The 21,385-nt window shown below is 43.8% G+C and overlaps 1 protein-coding gene across 3 annotated transcripts in view; it reads right to left on the reverse strand.

Annotated features, from left to right (window-relative positions):
* TULP1 (TUB like protein 1) overlaps positions 1 to 21,385 on the reverse strand; it is a 264,106-nt gene that overhangs the window by 224,700 nt on the left and 18,021 nt on the right. For 2 of the 3 annotated variants that reach the window (XM_072137211.1, XM_072137210.1), the window contains exons 2-4: positions 12,617 to 12,719; positions 12,173 to 12,313; positions 8,532 to 8,630 (exon numbers count right to left, since the gene is read on the reverse strand). In XM_072137211.1, the coding sequence (XP_071993312.1) occupies positions 8,532 to 8,630; positions 12,173 to 12,313; positions 12,617 to 12,719 (343 nt within the window). The remainder of the gene's footprint in view (positions 1 to 8,531; positions 8,631 to 12,172; positions 12,314 to 12,616; positions 12,720 to 21,385) is intronic. The other variant, XM_072137212.1, reaches the window with a different exon arrangement.

Below are 21,385 nucleotides of genomic sequence, written 5' to 3' on the forward strand. Positions count from 1 at the left end.
TTGGTCCGGTGTTGGAGGCTCTGTTAGAGAAAGCAGGCCATAAGTTAAGGTAATTTCCCCCTGTAAGCAGCCAATACAGACCCTTTACTCCTTTCGGAGGTCAATACCCCAGAGAAGAGAAAGAGAAAGAGTTCAGAATTCCAGACCCTTACAGGGGGCTCTTATTCAACCAGCCCCCAAGCTCCCTGTAGAGGAAAGATTAGCTCACTTCTTAAGTTTGGTTAAGTTTGGTCAGAAATTGCAGGAAGCAAGTGGGAATGGTGCACATGGTGCAAAAGGGTATTTCACTGGACTTTCTCCACCACCCTCTACCACCCTCCATTCTTTCTACCTTCACAAAATTGTTCCAAAAAGTTATATGCATCCAAATGGTACCACTGAAAAGGAAAACTCAACACGTAAAAAGTAAGCCCTAAACCAGCTCTGTCAACCAGAGGTTATGTCTCCGAAAAGATGGCGACACCAAAACTAATGAGATTTTCGTCATATTAGTTTTTCTTAGGTAAAATTGTAAAAATATATAAAAACTGTATACATGAGGTATCACTATGATCGTAGTGAAGTAAAAGAAACAAAAATCTAAGATTTTCATTTCCTCCATACATTTAAGAGTTAATAAAATCTCATCAGTAAGACCTTATTTGTTCAAATTGGCAAAAAAATAAAGATTGTATAGCTTATAAAAATTGACAATGTATAATCTGCTCTAAATGGCGCGTCTTCCTTGCGTTACCCTGGCATGGGCCCATACAGTAGGTTACAACCACCATTTGGGGTATTGTTATACTCAGGAGAGATTGGGTATCAAACTTTGTGAAGTGTTTTGGTATTTTATCCACTGAGAATGTGTACAATTTTTGAAAAGCACATTCATTTAGCCAAAAAAATTTTAATTTCAAAATTGCACATGATTTTGTTTTAACCCCTGTGAAACAATTAAAAGGTTAACAAACTTCATAAAAGTTTTTACATACGTTGAGGGGTTTAGTTTCTATAATGGGGTAATTTATGGGGTTTTACTTTTATTTAGGTATTTGAAACGTGAGCAAAAGATTTTGTGTTTTTCAGGAAAATGTGTGTCAAGGAATCCCCTGCAATCCTTGTCGTGCCGTGCCTCCCCATGTGGCGCGGTGCCCCCGGTCCGGACTCGCCTTCCCATGGGCCTGCTTCCCGTCTGACTAGGCCATGCGCGACCTCGCTCTTCGGGCACGCGTGCGCCGGTCCTACTGGATTGGCGCTGGCTAATCCTGGTCAGCCCTTATAATCCAAGCACCTCCCTTCCTGCCTCATGTGTCTTCAGAATGATTTCCTGCTAAGTGAAAGCCCTCCAGTGTTGCTGTGTTTTCCAGTGTACCTCCATGTTCCTGTGTTTCGAGAATTCCTCTGTGTTCTAGTCATCCGTTCCTGCCTGTCTGTTCCGTGTGCCAGTGCCTGCCTTGCTGTTCTGTGTGCCAGTCTGTTCCTGCCTGCCTGTATCATGTGCCAGCTCCTGCCAGCGGATCCTTCCAAGCTGCTCTCCAGCTGTCACCCCAGGCTCATACTGTGTCCTGCATCTCCATACTACCTTGGCTGCCACCGTGGGACGACCTGGTGGCACCTCGCCGCCGCAGGACCATCCAGTTGAGGAACGTTTCAGATGTCTTCAGGAGAGACTTATTCCACGTCCAGCAGACCCCAACACCTTGGGCTTCTGGAAGGTACTTGCTGTGTCTCAACTTCTGTTGGTTCCTGTGCTCCTTGGTGTCGGTGCTCGCTCTCCCGTGCAAGTCTCAGCATTCCTGGACTCTGGTTGTGCAGGTAATTTTGTGGATTCCGCTCTGGTCTCCTGGCATCACATTCCAATGGTTCCTCTCAAGAATCCGCTATCTCTGTCTTCCGTGGATGGACAGATCCTGTCCAAACCAGTCCAGTACCATAAGGAGCCAATTTTTTTCCAGGTTGGAGCTCATCACAAAGCGAGTCTGGTCTTCTATGTCCTGCCACGATCCACATCCTCTTCTCTTCTTCTGTCTTCCATGGCTGCAACTCCATGCTCAGGTCCTCAGCTGGAAGACTGATGAGATCCTGAGTTGGGGACCAGATTGTCAGTCTCGCTACATGGCTTCACCACCTCCTGTCCTGATGATTTTCCAGCTTCTTAATCCCCACCATAGATGTCTGGGGACTGAAAAGAAGAAAAGGAGGTCGAAGAAGAAGAGGGGCCCTAGAGGAAGGGGTCCTTGTCGCGGATCGCGGCCACAACCCATGTAGCGTGGCGCCCCCCGATCCAGACTCCCCTTCCCACGAGCCTGCTTTCCCAAATGTTCAGCATCATTTCCTGCTATGTGAAAGCCCTCCAGTGTTGCTGTGTTTTCCAGTGTACCTCCGTGTTCCTGTGTTTCCTGTATTCCTCTGTGTTCCCGTCATCTGTTCCTGCCGGTCTGTTCCGTGTGCCAGTGCCTGCCTTGCTGTTCCGTGTGCCAGTCTTCCTGCCTGCCTGTATCGTGTTCCTGCCGTGAGTCCCAGCGGATCCTTCCAAGCTGCTCTCCTGCTGTCACCCCAGTCTCGGACTGTGTTCTGCATCTCCATACTACCTTGACTGCCCCCGCAGGCCAAGTCGCACCTGTGTAACGACCTGTTGGCACCCCGCCGCAAAGTGGGATGGTCTTGTTGCGGAGGCTCTGGTGAAGACCAGGTGCCACTTAGACTCTGATCCCAGGTGTCGGCTAGTACCTTCCCGGTCATTGTGACAGTGTGAAAAATTGCACCTAAAAATCAAAGTCCCATAACATCCTACAAAAATGAGAGGATGCATAAAAACCACGTCCACATAAAGTAGACATTTGGTGAATGTTAGTTACAAAGTTTTTTTGCTGACTATGTGATGAAAAAGTTAAATTTTCCAGATTTTTACTGTACATCTGAGTTTCTCCTAAATAAATGCAAAACATACCACCAACACTTTTCAGCTAACATGAAGTACAAAGTGTCACAAGAAAACTATTTCAAAATCACCTAGATATGTTAAATCTTAGAATGCCTGCACGTGTGCATGCTGGAGCAAGAAGATGGTCAGTGGATCGCAGACAAGTGAGTGAGGCTGCTGCAGGGAAGAGGGGGCCCGGGGAGACCCACGGGTGCGCCTGTGGCTCGGAAGAGAGGTGGAAGGAGCACCCGTGACAGGCAGAAGTTGCTAGCTTGTATAATCTCAAAGATGACTTAACAATGCATCAACCTTCACAACAAGTCATTAAGGCATTTCTAGAGGAGGTTAATCTACCTGTATCATCAGAGGTACAACCTGAGACCATTGTATCACAAATATCAGGCCCTGAAGTCTCTTGAGCAATAAAGGCTTTTAAAAAGGAATAAAGCCCCAGGACTAGAGGACATCACTAATGATTACTACAAGGAACACCTTAATCCCACGCTTAGTATTCAATTCCATACAAACTACAGCCACTATCCCAAAATAAATGCTTATGGTATCCATTAGTACTTAACCAAAACCTAGTAAAGACCATTATGCAGCCTTAAACTTTTGCCCATATCCCTTCTGAATACCGACCTTAAAATTTACTCCAAAATCATTGCAGACAGGGTGGCCCTTCTTCTTCTCAGGCTCACACACAAAAAGCAGGTGGGCTTCATCAGGGGGTGGGTTTCCTCGGATTGCACTCATCAACCTAGTAGACTTTGTTGAGCGAACTCAAACACATTCTCTGTTTCTATCTTTGGATAGAACGCCTTCTCCGCATCCAAAGATAGAAGCATAGAAGGCATTAGACTGAGTTCATTAGGGTTATCTTGAGGAAATCTTGAAAAATTCGGGTCTACAGAGGCCACTAGTCGAGGAATTCTGGTGCTATACTAGCTACCATCTGCTTGTGTTTCAATTTCTGAGTACTCCTCTATGCCCTTCAATATAACTAATAAAAGCTGTCAAGGGTGTCCATTATCGCTGTTGATTTTTACACTAGTGATGGAACCGCTAGCAGAGGCTTTAGGGTCTTTGGCGGATATCTTAGGTGGGTTCTCAAGACCTCAAAATTGGTTTATTTGGCGATGACATGATAATAGCACTAAGGCATGTGTTAACGTGTTGTTGCCGAAAAATTACATATATTTTTTTTAACTGTTACCATCGCAGCATCAAAATCCTTCCTCAAAAAACTGAAGACTGTGGTGAATAAAAATGTTCGGCTCCAAGGTAGACCATGGGTAGCAGCAAAAAGTCTGTAACACACACAACAGGAGGGTCATGTAGCAGAATCAAAGTCGGGGATAGGCAGGAGGTCAGGACAGGCAGCACAGGATCAGAGTCAGGGACGTAGCAGACAGGCAGCATGGGATCGAAGTCAATAACAGAACCAGGGTCACAACAGGAAATCACAGTCAGAGCAAAGGACATAGGAAACATGCTTTTCCAATGGCAACGAGGCACAAAGATATGGCAGGAGTCGTAGGAAGGCTGGCTATTAAACTGACAAGTTTCAATTCGTGGCAAACTGTGCCCTAGGAGGCAGGGATGTAGGCGCCGAACCGTGGGAGACGCCACTGGAACCTGGAGAGGTATGTGAGGCAGAGGGGCACATGGAGCCACAAGGGTGCGCCTGCAACACCCGTGACAGTACCTCCCCCTCTTCTTGGCCTGAAGGAACCTCCTGAAGCACACCACCATGCAGAATGTTGTCTTCTGGCTCCCAAGACCTCTCCTCCCTCTCAAATCCATTCCAGTCTACAAGAAAGAACTGCTTCCCTCTGACCGACTTCATACCCAGGACCTCTGTTACCTCATAGACATCGGTGGAATCCGCCTGCAGGTGGTACTTGGCAGAAGAAGCTCAGGATGACAGGTTTCAGAAGGAACACATGGAAGGAGTTTGGGATGTGCATGGTGGGAGGAAGGAGACGCTTATAGGTTGATGCGCTTCAACACCTCAAATGGACCCAGATAGCGAGGACTAAACTTGTAGCTGGGAATCTTCAGCCGGACATATCTAGAAGACAGCCACACCTTATCACCTGGAGAGAAGACTGGAGGAGACCTGCATCTCTTGTCTGTCTGAGTTTTGGTGTGGGTGGATGCCCGAAGTAGAGACTGCCATGTTTGCTCCCAGATGGAGTTGAGGTCTTGAACCAATTCTTCCATGGCAGGAACATCAGAAGGCTTTGACAGAGGAAAAGGTGGGCATGGATGTTGTCCAAAGACAACAAAGAAGTGTGCGGCAACGGCAGATTCAGTGTCCAGAGAATTCATTGAGAATTCTGCCCAAGGTAAGAGAGTAGACCAATCATCCTGATGAGCAGAGACAAAGAGACGTAGATAGCAGCCCAGAGTCTGGTTGACCCTCTCCACTTGCCAATTAGTATGCTGATGATATGCAGAAGAGAAGTCCAGCTTAACTTGCAGTTGGCTGCACAAGGAATGCCAGAACCTGGAAACAAACTGGACCCCTCAATCCTAGATGATGTGTTGAGGAAGCCCATGAAGCCAAAAGATATGAAGGAAGAACAAGCTGGCAAGGCATGGAGCCAACGGCAGTGAGTCCACTGGCAACAGGGTGTCAGCAATGGCAGGTGCAGACCTGCTGGCTTGAGGCATAACTGTTTGTTACTGGCACAGGAAGCGCAGGATCTCACAAAATCTCAAACATCCTTGACCAGATCTGGCCACCAGTAGTAACGAGATATGAGAGTGATGGATCTCTGCACCCCAGGGGGCCCAGCCACACGAGAGCAATGTCCCAAAGTTAGTATCCTCTTTTGAAGTTTTGCCAGGAGGAAGCTTCCATAGGTTCACAGGAGCAGCAACAGCCAGACATTCCGGAAGAATGACATAACGAGTATCCGGTTCTTCCCAACAACATCAGAGGCACGAGAGAGGGCGTCAGCTTTGACTTTCTTCTTGGCTGGATGGAAATGAATCAAGAAGTTGAACCGAGAAAAGAGTCGGACCAGCAAGCCTGCAGAGGATTGAGACACTGAGCAGTTTGGAGATACAGGAGGTTCTTGTGGTCAATATATATGCAGACTGTAAAGTGGGCTCCCTCCAGAAGATCTCTTCTAAGGCCAATTTTCTTTGTTTCCTATTAAGTAATTTCTCTCTGCAGAGGAGAAAGTCTAAGAAAAGAAACCACAGGTGAGATTTGGGTCCTTGGCCTCTTTATGGGTGAGCACTGCACCAGCTCCCCCTGTGGAGGCGTCAACCTCTAACTGGAATGGCTTCTCTCTATCAGATTGTGTGAGAACAGGAGCAGAGGCAAAGGCGGACTTCAGCTTAGCGTAAACTTCTTCAGCCGCCGGTGGCCAGAGTTTAGAGTTGCCATTCTTCTTGCTCTGCGCCACAATAAGAGATACCAAAGAGGAGAAGTCTGGTATTAATTGCCGGTAGTAATTGGCGAAGCCCAGGAATCTCTATATAGCAGGCATTCCTACTGGGCAAAGCCACTGTAGGACCGTAGACAACTTAGTCTGATCCATCTGTAGCCCCTTTTCTGAGATGATGTGCCCAAGGAACAGAAGGCTCTTCTGATGAAAACCTTAGACATCTGAGGACTTGCTGTACGTGGGACCGGTGGGACTCAAGGTCCGTAGAGAAGACCAAGAAATCATTGAGATAGACCATGACACAGGTATATAGCAGGTCTCTAAAAATGTTGTTGAAGAACTCCTGAAATACAGCTTGAGCGTTGCAAAGTCCAAACAGCATGACAAGGTACTCAAAGTGTCCATCAGGAGTATTGACTTGTCTTCCACTCATCTCTTTCGCGGATGCAGATGAGGTTATATGCTCCACAAGGGGCTAGTCTTGGTAAAGACTTTTGTTTCCACGTAGGCGGTCGAAAAGTTCAGTGATCAACTGCAATGGGTAGCGGTTCTTCAGAGTAATTTTGTTAAGACTGCAATGGTCGATGCCTGTGCAATACTAGACCGAGTTGCAGAGCACCTGCCCACTGACAGAAGCAATGACCAGCGGCTTCTCGAGACAACGATGCTGGGAGACCAGGGCAAAGTTCCTTGCAGAGCCAGAGTCTGGGAAGGCTGAAGCTTGAACCGGACCACTTGTTCCAAAGCTGAGTAGGACTGGAACATTCAGATGGGCTTTGTTCTCACCTAGGGACGCTTTTGCCAGGAACCCTACATGCGTCAAACTGACAAGGAGGGTAAACATTAATTTCATCATGGAAAATATGGTGGGATTTAAGGGTAAAGTCTGTCTACTCCACAAAAATTTGGAATTGTGGTTGAATTCCATGTACTACAAAGCATCTATGCAATATTAATCAGAAACTCATTAAGGGCAGAGGGCCCCTCTTCCCATCCTAGGGAATGTGAATCCTTAAAATAGAAACTGTCAGGCAAATTAACCCCCAAAATATATTTTCATGAACTGCCATTGGAAAGCCATGCCCCATCTCTTCATTGTCCCTCTACATGCATGTAAACCTAAGCAATCAGGTACTAAATTTGTATGAAAATGACATACAGCTGTACAGATTATTCATGAGTGGGAGGTACAGCCACACCCCCCCCCCCTCCCGTACTTGACTGACAGCTTGTATAATAATGCTGGTGCTTTCTCCTCTCTATACCTTCTGGTGCTGGTGACCATAACCCCTGCAGCCTTTGTTAAATAACTGCTACAAGATGCAACCATGTATATGGAAGAACATGTCAGGTACTTGTATGGCAGATGTCTGTGTCTCTCACATTGGTATAGCAGAACACAACATGTCAGTAGGTAAAGCACAGACACTAGCTATGCCTTACTATATATTACACACAGACAAGAGCAGGGGGGAGAGGCCATGTCTTTGCCATCTCCTTAGTTCCACCTACCTTTTGGAGAGCAGAGGATGCGGTCAGGGAGGGGGAACAAGAGAGATGCAGTGACTGGCATGAATAACACGCATACCTTGTGACTCTCTGCTCCTTCCGGCAGGGTACTAGGTAGACTGACAAAGTTCAATTTGTGGAGATAGGAAGTATGCAATTTTTCACTATAAACAGTATGGGCAATAGCTAGCACAATGCCATAAATATTAGAGATATTTTGTCACCTGTCCAAATGCAAGGTACATTTAATCATAGTAGTGGCCCCTTGTGTAAATAGACCATATGAGATGTTTATTGAGATGGAATGGGAATTCAATTTCAGGTTTTTGCATTTTTGTTTGTGGTTCCAAATTATTCATGCTACAGATGCCGAATTCAGAATTTAAAACAAAACTGTGGGGGGAATTCATTCATTTAAAACTTCGGTCCTAAACTCCCCCCAGCTTGTGCTCCATGCCCATATCTACTAAGAAGCTCCAGCACCTTGATAAATCACGGCACAAACAAGTTTTTTGCCATAGTTTTCCCAGAAACCATGGTAAATCAGATGGGCCAGGCGTTCATGCCCTGCAGTCCCTGCTCCTTCCCCAACTTGCCCAACGCTGTGCCCTGTTTAGAGTAGCCAACTGTCCGGGGGGTTGGGTGATGTATGTGCCCTCTTAGTCATGATGAATCTCCCCCATGTATTGCAAATTGAATTTGAAATAACCAACCTTTTAGTTTTTTTTCTGTGTTATCAGAATCTTCCTTATTTGTTTCCTTCTTTTTTGTTTTTTTTGTGTTCTTCTTATCCACTGAATCTTTTTCTGATCCTAGAAGTTAAAGGATATATATAGAATATGACCAGTACAGTACATGACCATAACATAAATACAGGCTGTGTACTTAAGGAATCCCACTTACAGACAACCCCTAGTTAAAGACTGACCCCTCTGACCACTGTGATATATGGTGAAGCTCTCTGAATGCTTTACTATAGTTCCAGGCTGCAATAATCAGCTGTAAGGTGTGTGTAATGAGGCTTTATTGATAATCCTTGGCCCCATTAGAGCAAAAAAATGTTGAAACTCCAATTGTCTCAGGGGCAAAAAAAAAATTGTATAGAACTACAATTATAAAATGTACAGTTTCGACTTATATACAAATTCAGAACAAACTTATGGACAAACTTATGGACTCTAGTACATAACCCGGGAACTGCCTGTATGCTAGAAAAGTAAGATTTTTTTTCTAACACTTCTAATTGATCAAATCTACCAACTCTAAAATGCCTTCAATAATATTATATACATTAAAAACCAAGTGCAGAAGGCTAGAATTTCTACGTTACTAAAAAAAATAATATCAACATATTATAAGGCTTGGTATACATGTGCTTTGACAGTATTTCCAGGGTTTGTTATTTTAATTGGCATGTTTAGTCTTTTTTCAGTTCTGTTTTTAAAAAAACGGCTATTAAAATTCAAAAAGCAACATAATCCCCTAAAGTAAAGTATCTGTTTGCCAAGACTGCAAGTGACAACCACTTTTCATGTCCCTTAAGACAGTAAAAATTCAACAGCCAGAATAGACAATTTTTCAAAAAGTTCCTCTTGATTTGGCAGCCCACCTCAAGTGTTACGTAATTAATCAATTAGTTGAATGTTAGAAATGTAATATTAGTTACGGAATAATAAAATACTAAGTCTCTTCAGCTTTCTTTGGTGAAATCTGCTGGGTTTCTGGAACTGGATTGTTGGAGTTAGAGATGGACGAAACGATTCTAACGATTCTAAATTCGTTTAGAATTTCAGGAAAACTTCAATTCATCATGAATCCTAAGTTTACAGTGATTCGTGGGATTGAACTTTGAATTTTTTTTTCCCTTTTATTAGCAAAATGGCAGCGAGCACAACGTGTTACATGGGGCAGAGAACTCTGGGGAGAAGAAAGGAATATGGCGGTACTGTTCCGCAATGTATGGGAGGTAGTGTCCCTCACTGTATGGTGGTAGTGTTCCTCACTGTATGGGGGTAGTTTTCCTTACTGTAAGCAGGTAGTATTCCTTACTGTTGGCCATAGTGTTCCTCATGGTATGGCTATATTCCTCAGTGTAGAGGTAGTGTTTCATAGTTTATACGGTTGAAAAAAGACACTTGTCCATCAAGTTCAACCAAGGAATGGAAGGGATTGCATGAGGAAGGGATTTAGGGGAAACAATTCTATATAACATAGCTGTCAATGTCATTTAGGTGTAAAAAGGCATCTAGACCCTTCTTGTAGCTCTCTGCTGTCCCTGCTGTGACAGAGCCTGAGGCAGGCTATTCCACAGACAGATAGTAAAAAAGCCCTGACGCCTTTAGTGATTAAACCTTGATTTCTTCAAACGGAGACAGTACCCTCTCGTCTTTTGATTTGATTTAATCTGAAACAACTTACCACCATATTTTTTGTGTGGACCATTCATATATTTAAAGAAACTAATCATGTCCCCTCATAATCGTCTCTTTTCCAGACTAAATAAATCTAGTTGTTTTAATCTTTCCTCATAACTGAGACCCTCGATACCCCTTATCATTTTTATGGCTTTTCGTTGAACCCTCTCCAGCTTCCGGGCATCCTTTTTATGGACCGGTGCCCCGAACTGGACAGCATATTCCAGGTGAGACCAAACCAATGCCTTGTACAGTGGTAATATTACATCCTTATCCTGAGAGTCCATACATGACAAGATCCTATCAGGCAGATGATTGACATTGCATGTTTTTATTCAATTTATGATCTACTAGTACCCCCAGGTCCTTCTCAACAAGGGACTCTCCCAGATTTACTCCCCCATGGACATATTTTGCCTTTGGATTATTAGCCCCCAGGTGCATAACCTTACATTTATCCACATTAAACATCATTTGCAAAGTGGATGACCAAACATTCAGTTTGTCCAAGTCCCCCTGCAGCCTATCAACATCCTCCATAGACTGTATTACACTACATAGCTTGGTGTCATCGGCAAAAATAGACACAGTGCTATTAATTCCTACCTCTATATCATTAATAAATATATTAAATAGTAGTGGGTCAAGCACAGAACCCTGGGGTACACCACTCATAACTGGTGACCATTCCGAGTAGGAATCATTGACCACAACTCTCTGGATATAATCCTTCAGCCAGTTCTCAATCCAATTGCAAATGATTTTTGGCCATAAAAGTTAATTTGAAATTCACCTTTACAATTCAAGTAAGGGCGGTTTAAGTAATTGGCGTCGACTGGGTGGCCATACTATAATGAACATTTGACCATCGAGGTGACCTCCGAAGGAGTCCAGACAGCCAGTGACCAGAACTGACAAAGAGCGCTCGGGGTAAGTCTACTTTGTCTGCCATGACTGCCACTTCTGTTTCACTGGCTGGAAGGACTGGGTAAGGTCATTTCCTTGTGTGATATTATGTACTTTGCCTTTAAATGTTTATATATAACAGTATGCTCACTTTAATTGTGGCAAAGGACCACTTGGCAAAGGTCACTGACAGTGACTGACAATAACGGATGGTCAGACCGTTTGTGATGTTAGCTGAAGCTTTGAGACGGGAAGGAGTAACCCTTAGATGTCCACAATGCTGGAGTGGGAGGTATTTTGTTGTGATTGTCAGATTATCATAGTGTCTATCAGTACTGTTTGACTGGTGCCAATAGGGTTGCCCATAGAGGTATAGAGCTCAATTTGTGCACGTGCAGCTGAAGACTGTGTCTGTGTCTTGGGTTTGTTCTCTCTCCCAGTACCGGGGCAGCCATGAAAGGGTTAATTTGAAAGTCACCTTAACAGATGATAAGGGCGGTTTAAGCCCTAGATAAAAATCTCTATTAATATTTTTCAGACTCCCTAGGGTACTTTACTCCCTAGGGTACTTTTTCTGATCGATCCTATTATATACTGCCATACTACAGTATGGCAGTATATAGGGATTTCCCTCATTCATTACAATGTGACAAATAGACTTCTTAAAGACTTACCTGCTATGGAGAGGGCTCAAGCCAGTGAGCCCTCTCCATGCACCCGTACCCGGCTTGTTACATACCATTACATCACATGCCATGATTCGATTTGGTTCGAATTTTCTCTGAAAATTTGGCGAACCGGGTCGAATCGAATTTTGATAAATTCGGTCATCTCTAGCTGGGGTACCTTTAACATAAAAGTTGTGTAGTGACATGTGTCATGTCATGACATATACTAATAAATTTGTTATGTACCCCTAGGCAGGCATGTTAACTTAAATCAGGCAAGGTAGTGCTTGATGTAAAACTACTGGTGTCAAATAACTACTTTCTAATTCACATTTTTCTTTCATAAAGTACTAGTCTGTGCCTCACCAAGTTTCTGTTTAGATTCTTTGGTGGCATTGAAGTGTGACAATGTTTCTTCCTTCTCTCCCTCAGTAGACTCCTTGTTTTTTTTTTTCACCACCTTTTCTTCACTGGTTTCCTTTTTTTTCTTTTTAACTTTGTTAGTAACTGTGAAGTGATAGAAACAAGAAGCAGCAGAGTACAAAATATTTCTTTCATTTGATAGAAACAGTGTAACCTTATTTTTTTGTCAAATTATCATACTATTAACAGAAACAACACATAGCCTGGAAAATTTGCTTATTCATTGTACAATAAGTCCACTTTTTTATTAGTATTAGAGGTCTACTATAAGAATCACCTAATTGATTCATAATTAAAGGGTCAGCAAAGCACTTGAGTCACTTGAGCAAAGGGCAAGGACAAACTGTATTTTCCTTTTTGTTGCTAATGTTCAGACTTCTTTCCTACCTTGTAACTGTGGATCACAATCTTTAAAATCTTCTTTGTTGACCTTTGCCTTCTTAGTTTCTGTTTGACGTTTCAAATCTGTGGTTTCTAATTTTTTCGTTGTCTATTTTAAAAGTAATAAATAATCAGAATACTTAGATATTAGTAAATATATTTTGGCCGCAGGGGATAGCAGACAAACTCTGAAGACAAAAAGCTGTGCGAAGTTATGATTACCTTGCTGTGTGGTGGTTAAACTAGACTAAATTTTCTTATTTTATTGGAGTACATTTGAATTTTGGTAAACTCTTTTTATTAATACCTTGAAGGCCATTCCTGCTTGTGCTTTCAGTAAAAATCCCTTTTTCCACTACAACTTAACAGCAGCACCACTTGATGGATCCCCCACACCCAGGCACAGGAAATAAAGGACTGGAACCATTTAAAAGTAGCCCTTACTCACCTCTTAACAATTTTTGTTTTCTGTCCCTCAGGATGGACGGAATCCGGCGGTGGGGATACATGGAGAGCATGCAGCTGGGATGCCCCTGCGAGGTACAGAGAGGCTGTATAGGGTATGGGGGCTCCTGGCAGCAGAACAGCCTGTCTTCTCCATACCTCCAGTGTATGTAACTACAGGTATCCTAAGATGATCCACCAGCAGAATTCAGCATGAGTCTCAAAGGAGGGATGGGGTGTCCCTACTTCCTCACTACTCAGTATGGCCAGCATAGGGGAAAGGCCGGGGCCATGGTTTAGCCCTGCTGCCATCACATGATGGTTGACTAAATTCAAAGCTAGATCAAATTCAAAGCTTAAAAGCTCCTAGTGAGCTAGCAGGATGGCTGTTGATGGTAGCTGCTGGTGTATTGTGGTATTCCTGCTGGGGTATTGCTGTATTCTCGCTGGTATTGCTGTCCTCCACCCCTGCTAGAACATGTCTGCTTTACCTTGATATCATAAAGTTTCAGCTTGGAATTGACGCCTGGATAGAGGGAGCGCTGGACATTGGTATGGATGAAGAGTTCACCAGTAGTAAATTTTCTAAGGGTATGTTGTTATTTAACTCTTTCCCTGTTTCAGGCCAACTTTATGCTGATGTGTACTGCCATCATGCTTTCATTTGCTTCATGTTAAATGCATTATAGTAAATTGGGAATCCTTTGCTTTAGGGATGGAATAAGACTGAGACCGCCACCCGTGGGAGATGGTACTAGCCGACTCATGGGACCGGATTCTAAGTGGCACCTGGTCTTCACCAGAGCCCGCCGCAAAGCGGGATGGTCATGCTGCGGCATGGTACCACCAGGGCGTTCCACAGGTGCGACTGGCCCACGGTGGCAACCAAGGTAGCAATGCAGGACACAGTCTGAACCCGGGGTGACTGCGGGAAAACAGCAAAGGAAGAAACACTAGGACTCACGTCAGGAACACTGGAGCTGGCACACAGAACAGGAACACAGGAGCAGGATCACGGGAACACAGGAGGAGGAACTGGAACACAGGATACGCTGGAGACATAGGATACGCTGGAGACACAGGAGGGCTTTCTCTTCACAGGAATGGCTTGAAGATCCGGCAGAGAGTTATGGGAGCCGCTAGATTAAATGCATACCCGGAAGTGGCCAGTGCCAATCATCTGTGCGCTGACCCTTTAAATCTCGGAGTACCGCTGCGTGCACCTTAGGGAGTGGGAACACTAGTTCGGACAGGAGCAGGAAAGTGGAGAGGTAAGTCCGGGGGAGTGGGGCCTGCGCCGTGGACATGGATCGCGGGGGTGCCCGTGACAATTTTCATTCCCCTGTCATGTTAATGAGCAGAGACTTTTATAGGTATTCTGCATTTCACCTGGATTTTGTTGATTGTGCGGTATTAGTGATATTGTGTTGTCGATATGTATATGGGATTTGCTATAACTATTGCAAATATGTAATATAGTGCTTTTATTTATTTATTTCTACTTTGGCATACCTTGAAATTTAAACAAAGGTTTACATGTATGTATGCATACACTTTGGGTTATATCCCTTCACTATTTTTCATAAAAGAAAAGGGGGGACTTCTCTCATGAGCATAGAGTCGTGCTTTTTAATTGTTTATAAAATCAATATCAAATAAAGATTTATTCATTTAGTCATTGACTACTTATGCATCCTCTCTTTTTCTTCTTTTGGGTTTATACCCTAACAAAAGTGCAACACTTCCTCAAACATGTAAAACCATTACTTAATGTTAATTTCACTCTAATTCTAGATGCATGCTATATATCTATATATACACTCAACCTAATTATTCGACAACAGAGATGTTAGTGGGAACAGCTAGCAGGGAGAATTATATATAAATATTCAGTGGACAGAAGTATATGTGGTAAATCTAGGGAAACTAGACCTCAGATAGATTGGGTGAATCAATCAACGCTTGCGTTTATAAATACAATAATATTTGCTTTTATTAAGAGCCTGACATCAGTTAGTTATACTAAAAGGGATCTTCTCTATTGCAGTGACTAGTCTGGATTGAAATTTGCCCTCATGCACAAGATGTTTGAAAAGGTGTTTGTTTTGAAAAAACACTCTTGGTTTTGTATCTGTGGCCATTCATACATGTCCTTAATATCTGATTAGTCCACCATAAGTACTGTTTACCATGGTAGAATAAACTAAGTAATCTACAAACTCAGAGGAACAGGTGAATTTTGGTTTAATTTAAAAAAAGAAAAATCTCCAGTGTCATTTGACAGTATTGATTCGCTCCCATTAATTATTTCACAGTACCTACATTTCTTATGTCTACATTTATATACCCCAGGTGTAACATTTACCCATTTACATATTTTAGCTGGATATCATTTAGTTGGGGCAACAGTATTTTTCATGGTATTAAACTTCCGAATTATTAGTGTGGCTTGTTTTTGATCAGGCACTCTTTTTTTCACTGACATCAGATGATTCCATAGATTACGACAGAACCTGTTCTGTTAAAGCTGATTTTTTTTCTCAAAGTCCAGGGTGTCAGTTTTTGAGGTTCTCTATTCCCCAAATTTCAAGTGTTTTTTGTTGATAAAGTAGATATCAAGAAATCCATGCTAAATCCACATAGTTGCTGGAGTGATTTCTTCTCAAAGTCCAGGGTGTCAGTTTGTTGATCAACAACCCAAAGGTTCTCGATTGGTTGACTAGGTCATCCACTTCCTCCCAAATGACATATGACTACCCCAGCCAAGAGTCTGTGGGTTTGTCAGCTACAACCCTTAGTTGGCGTGGCCCAGGAGCAGGTCAATGGCCCTCACCTGTACTCAACCAGCCGCTGTCCTGTTAATTTCCTTCAGCCAGGTTTACTAGTTTTACTAGGTTGTCTGGGCTCAGCGCCACTATACGAACTCTTTGAGGACAGTCAGCAGCAGCTTGGCAGTGAAGAGGTGGGGCAGACATCCGCTGCTTCGTGCAGTAGGCGGGAAAGTAGAGATGTGGAGAGTGGCCATGGGAGGTTATGTTGCACTTGCAAGTAGTCAGGCTGTGCATACTGAGACCGTTGAGGAGAATAGTAGTGACAGGGAAACACAAATTGATGATGATGTAGCCTATCACACTTGGGAGTCGGGTGAAGCAAGGGCTTCATCATCATCGTCGGAAGAAGAGGTTGTCAGCTTGTGCGCCAGGCAGCGAAACAGGCAGCAAGTCACTTCTGTAGCAGGGTAGCAGCAGTATGAGGACAGGAGCCAAATGGCTGCAGGGTACAAAATCCACCTTAGAGGTCCAAGTAAGCAGTGGCACAGGGGTTCAGCGAGGCAGTGGCATGAGTAGTCACTCAGTGCAGAGTGTTGGCGGTAAAATCACCAACTCAGCGGTGTGGCAGTTTTTGTCAAGACAACAGAGGAGCCAAACATGTGTATATGTAGAATCTGCAGGCCAGCGTGGCCAGGAAGCTAACGTTGGCACCACGGCCCTGCTTCAACATATGCATCCAATGGCCATTTCACCATTTCAATCCATTTCACCATCCAATGGCCTGGGAGTAACGTGTCTCGGATGTGGTGGTCCATTCTGTAGCTGCAGCAACAGCAGCAGCACCTAGTTGCACACACACCATTTCAGCCAGTCAAGGCTCCAGCACCTCTGTCAAAGGGAGCCTGATCCTCGTTAGGCATGGCACCATCAGTCATTGAATGAGACGATTACAAAGAGACAACTGTATGTGTCCAGCCATCCTAAGATGCAGAATCTGACCGTGCTCTTGTCCAAGTCGAAGAACTAATGGCTTATGCCAAACAGAGGTGGAGCGTTCCAAGCTGAAATTTTTTTTCCAAAAAGGCAGTACTAGCCCATCACAAATATGTAGAACAGAGGGTGGGACAGAGCTTATCGGTTTCTTCCAAGGTGCACGGTAGTGCTGACGTGTGGAGCTGTAACTACGATCAGGACCAGTACATGTCCTTTATGGCCCACTGGGTGAATGTGCTTCCCGCCCAGCCACATCAACAACAGGAGATGCCGCTTTCTCCTCCAAGTTGTAAACTGCTGCTCCTGCGCCAATATCCGCCTACTGCTCCTCCTTCTCCACCACCACCTCAGCCTCCACAAGTCTAAGTACATCATACTACATGTACAGGGCACAGCCGTGTCACACAGTTCGACAACTGCAACCATTGGAACCAGAGTGACAGACAATGGGAGAAACATGGTGTTCAAGCTGCACCGCGGAGGGATGGTCCATGCACCCTGCATGATGTGTTCAATCTTGTTGTCAAAAGGTTTCTGAAGTCTTCCACCCATCTGCAAAACATGCAAAAATGGCCAGGAAACTGTGCACTCTGCAATTCATCCATTCTTACAAAGCCAAGCACACCCTCTTCGAGTTGCAGTGGCAGAACAGCCTCCCCCCAACATAAGCTGATATGCAATGTTTCCACCAATTGGAATTCCAGCCTCCATATGTTAGACCGCCTGTATTAACAGAGAAAAGCCATTAATGATTTTTTGATGATGCAAGCGGACAGGAGTACTCCCCTGTGTAACTTTGATGTCAGCCACTGGCAGCTCATGCGCGACACCTGCCGTTTGCTCAGGTCCTTTGAAGAGGCCACGTTATTTGTCAGTCACCAGGACTACGGGATGAATAACGTCATTCTACTGCTTCATGTCCTGGAACAGATGGTGCTAAATGTGACAGGAGAGGAGGAGCAGGAGTATCTGGAGGAGGTAGAAGACGAGGCAGATGATCAAGAAGCCAGAGGCCTCCATCTGGCTGTGAGTCTGTGAGTCCCTCAGAGTCACTTGCGCAGATGGCCCGCAGCATGTTGCTTTGCCTAACTAGTGACAGCCGAATAGTCAACATCCAGCATAGGGATGACTTTTGGCTTTCCACCCTCTTGGACCCTCGCTACCGGTCTAAAATGGGTGCCTTTTTTCCAGTGGCAGAGGGAGGAACAACTGACGTACTATAGAGAAATACTGTGCAGACAATTGGCTGCTGCCTATGTGCACCATTGTCCATCCTCTGTCTGGTCTGACCAGGGGATTCCTGGCAGTCATCACTACTGCCATGGCTGCTGTGGGTAGATGGGGGGTTGGAGCACTAGCAGCTCCATCAGCAGCAGCTTAGGTCTGGAGTCCTCAATGAGCAGCTTTCTTCACCCGCCTAGTGCAGAGGGTAGCCGCCACCAGCAGCAGGACATGGAGCAGACCCAAGTAGGCAGTGGCTACTTGGACAGCACTCTACCACCCCAGGTAGAGGATCCCATGGACTACTGTGCATCCAAACTTGATGTGTGGCCCCCAACTTGCCAAGTTTGCAGTAGAGAAGCTGTCCTGCCTGGCATAAGAGCAAGTGTTCAGTGTGGCGGGGGCCATCTTTACCCCAAGGAGAACCCGCTTGTCCACCCGTAATGTGGAGAGACAGACCTGTGTCAAGATGAATCAGACGTGGATCGGCAAGGATTTCAACACACCAATGCCTTACGCATCAGACTAGATCAGCCATGACTACATGATATAGAATGCGATCAGATACTGTCACATGATGATACTAATGTTAAATGGGACAAATTCAATTCTATCCTATACTTCTAAATATATTCCAAAAGGTAACAAGTATAGACGGGCTAGATTACACCTCACGTGGCTTACAGTAAAAAGGGCAATTAATGATAAAAAGAGGGCATTCAAAAAATATAAATCTGATGGGTCACCTGAGGCTTTCAAAACTTTCAAAAAACTTACCAAAATCTGTAAGAAGGAAATCAAATCAGCCAAAATACAAAATGCAAGACAGGTGGCGAAAGATAGCAAAACAAATCCCAAGAAATTTTTTAAGTATATCAATGCAAAAAACAATGGGTCAGAGCAGGTATCCTTTATACATCCTGTAATATACTGGACTGGCTGAATGTATACATGATCCAATCTCTTGGATCAGATTTCTTAAAGTACTCAGTTCTGTTATTGTTGTACACCTGACTAAAATCTTCAGGGATTCCGTAATGTCTGGTGTGGTGCTTAGTGACTGGCACAAGGCAAATGTGGTGCCAATATATAAAAAGGGCTCTAGAACTTCACCAGGCAATCACAGGCCTGTACGCTTAACTTCCATTGTGGGGAAAATATTTGAAGGGTTAGTAAAAGACTATATACTGAAGTATGGACTTCAAATAGTATAATAAGTGACGGCCAGCATGGGTTTTCTAAGAAGAGAAGTTGTCAGACTAACCTGATCTGCTTTTATGAAGAGGTGAGCAGCTGTGGATATTGTGTTCTTGGACTTTGCAAAGGCATTTGACACTGTCCCTCATAGATGCCTGATGAGTAAAATAAGGTCTATTGTTTTGGCAGGAATCATTTGCAATTGGATTGAAAACTGGCTGAAAGTTTGTATCCAGAGAGTAGTGGTCAATGATTCCTTCTCGGAATGGTCACCAGTTATGAGTGGGGTACCCTAGGGTTCTGTGCTTCGCCCACTACTTTTTAATATATTTATTAATGATATAGAGACTGTGTGCCTATTTTTGCAGATGCACCAAACTATGTAGTGCACCAAACTATGAAGTGTAATATAGTCTATGTAGGATGTTGATAGGCTGCAGGGTGACTTGGACAAACTGAGTGTTTCGTCATCCACTTGGCAAATGAGGTTCCGGGGGGGATGGTGCCACATCGTAGGACGGGGATGTGCCTGCAATCCAAGACATGTATCGCGGGGGCATCCGTGACAGTTATGCACCTGGGTACTAATAATCCAAAGGCAAAATATGTCCTTGGGGGAGTAAATCTGGGAGAGTCTCTTGTTTAAAAGGACCTGGGGGTATGAGTAGATCATAAATTGAATAACAGAATGCAATGTCAATCAGCCGCCTCTAAAGCCAGTAGGATCTTGTCATATGGACTCTCGGGATAGGGATGTAATTTTACCACTGTATGCATTGTTTCGGCCTCACCTGAAATATGCTGTCCAGTTCGGGGCACCGGTCCATAAAAAGGATGTCCCGGAGCTGGAGAGGGTTTAACATAGAGGCACAAAAATGATAAGGGGTATGGAGGGTCTTAGTTATGAGGAAAGATTAAAACAACTAGATTTATTTAGTCTGGAAAAGAGACGATTACAAGGGGACATGATTAGTTTATTTAAATATATTAATGGTCCATACAAAAAATATGGTAAGTTGTTTCAGATTAAATCAAATCAAAAGACGAGAGGGCACTGTCTCTGTTTGGAGAAATCAAGGTTTAAACACCGGAATCGAAAGGGCTTTTTTACTATGAGAAATGTCAATCTGTGGAATAGCCTGCCACTGGTCACAGCAGGGACAGCAGAGAGCTTCAAGAAGGGTCTAGATGCCTTTTTATACCTAAATAACATTGATGGTCATGTTATATAGAATTGTTTCCGCTAAATCCCTTCATCATGCAATCCCTTCCCTTCCTTGGTTGAACATGATGGACAGGTGTCTTTTTTCAACCGTATAAACTATGAAACTATAAAATAAAAAAATTATTACTATTTATTGATTAATCAACCACACTGAAAATATACAATAATTTTCAGCTATTATCTATTTATTTATATGAATTCTACATTCTTTTTAAACTGTGATCATGCTACCATGTACCTATCATGTGATCATTATGCTAATTGAGAAATGAGCCTGGACTTTTAAATGCTTAACCTCTATAAGACTTAGCTTTTATCTGACTTAAGCATATGAGGGATTGTAAGCTAAAAAAAACACAATGATAACAATACATTTACCCTTTGAAATATGAGGAAAAAGAAGAAAAGATAACGGGGAGCATTTACTAAGCAGTCTGTGGCAGAATTCTGGCATAGACTGCATATAAATACATGTGCAAACTATCTGCAAGTATGACCGAAATGTGGCACACACCCCTTGAACTAAGTGAAAAAAGAAAAATCTGATCCACACAGTACCTGCACATCAGGCATGTGTGCCACATTAATGAGGACCAAGATCTGGTCTTCGTGATTGTGTCGCCCACTGCACAATAGTGTATTTTTCCATAGTATTAGTAAATGTGCCGCAATTTACTAAGGGCTTTGCGCCGCACTTCTGTCGGACTTTGCACATTCTTTTAGGTGAAAACGTTCTTTGGGGCGTTTCAGCGCTCGGTCAGTCGTCCGCTGTATTTAACATGCAAATTGTGTTGCATGCCCTATGTTAACCCCTTTCCAACATTGGACGGGACTTGTCACATCGTGACGTAGTACTACGTCCTGCCAAATGGCACCAATTCCAGAAGCTGCGGGTGTTGGCTGTATATTATAGCTAACGCCTGC

Source organism: Engystomops pustulosus, chromosome 2, assembly GCF_040894005.1.
Source record: "Engystomops pustulosus chromosome 2, aEngPut4.maternal, whole genome shotgun sequence".
In the NCBI taxonomy this organism is placed as follows: Eukaryota; Metazoa; Chordata; class Amphibia; order Anura; family Leptodactylidae; genus Engystomops; species Engystomops pustulosus.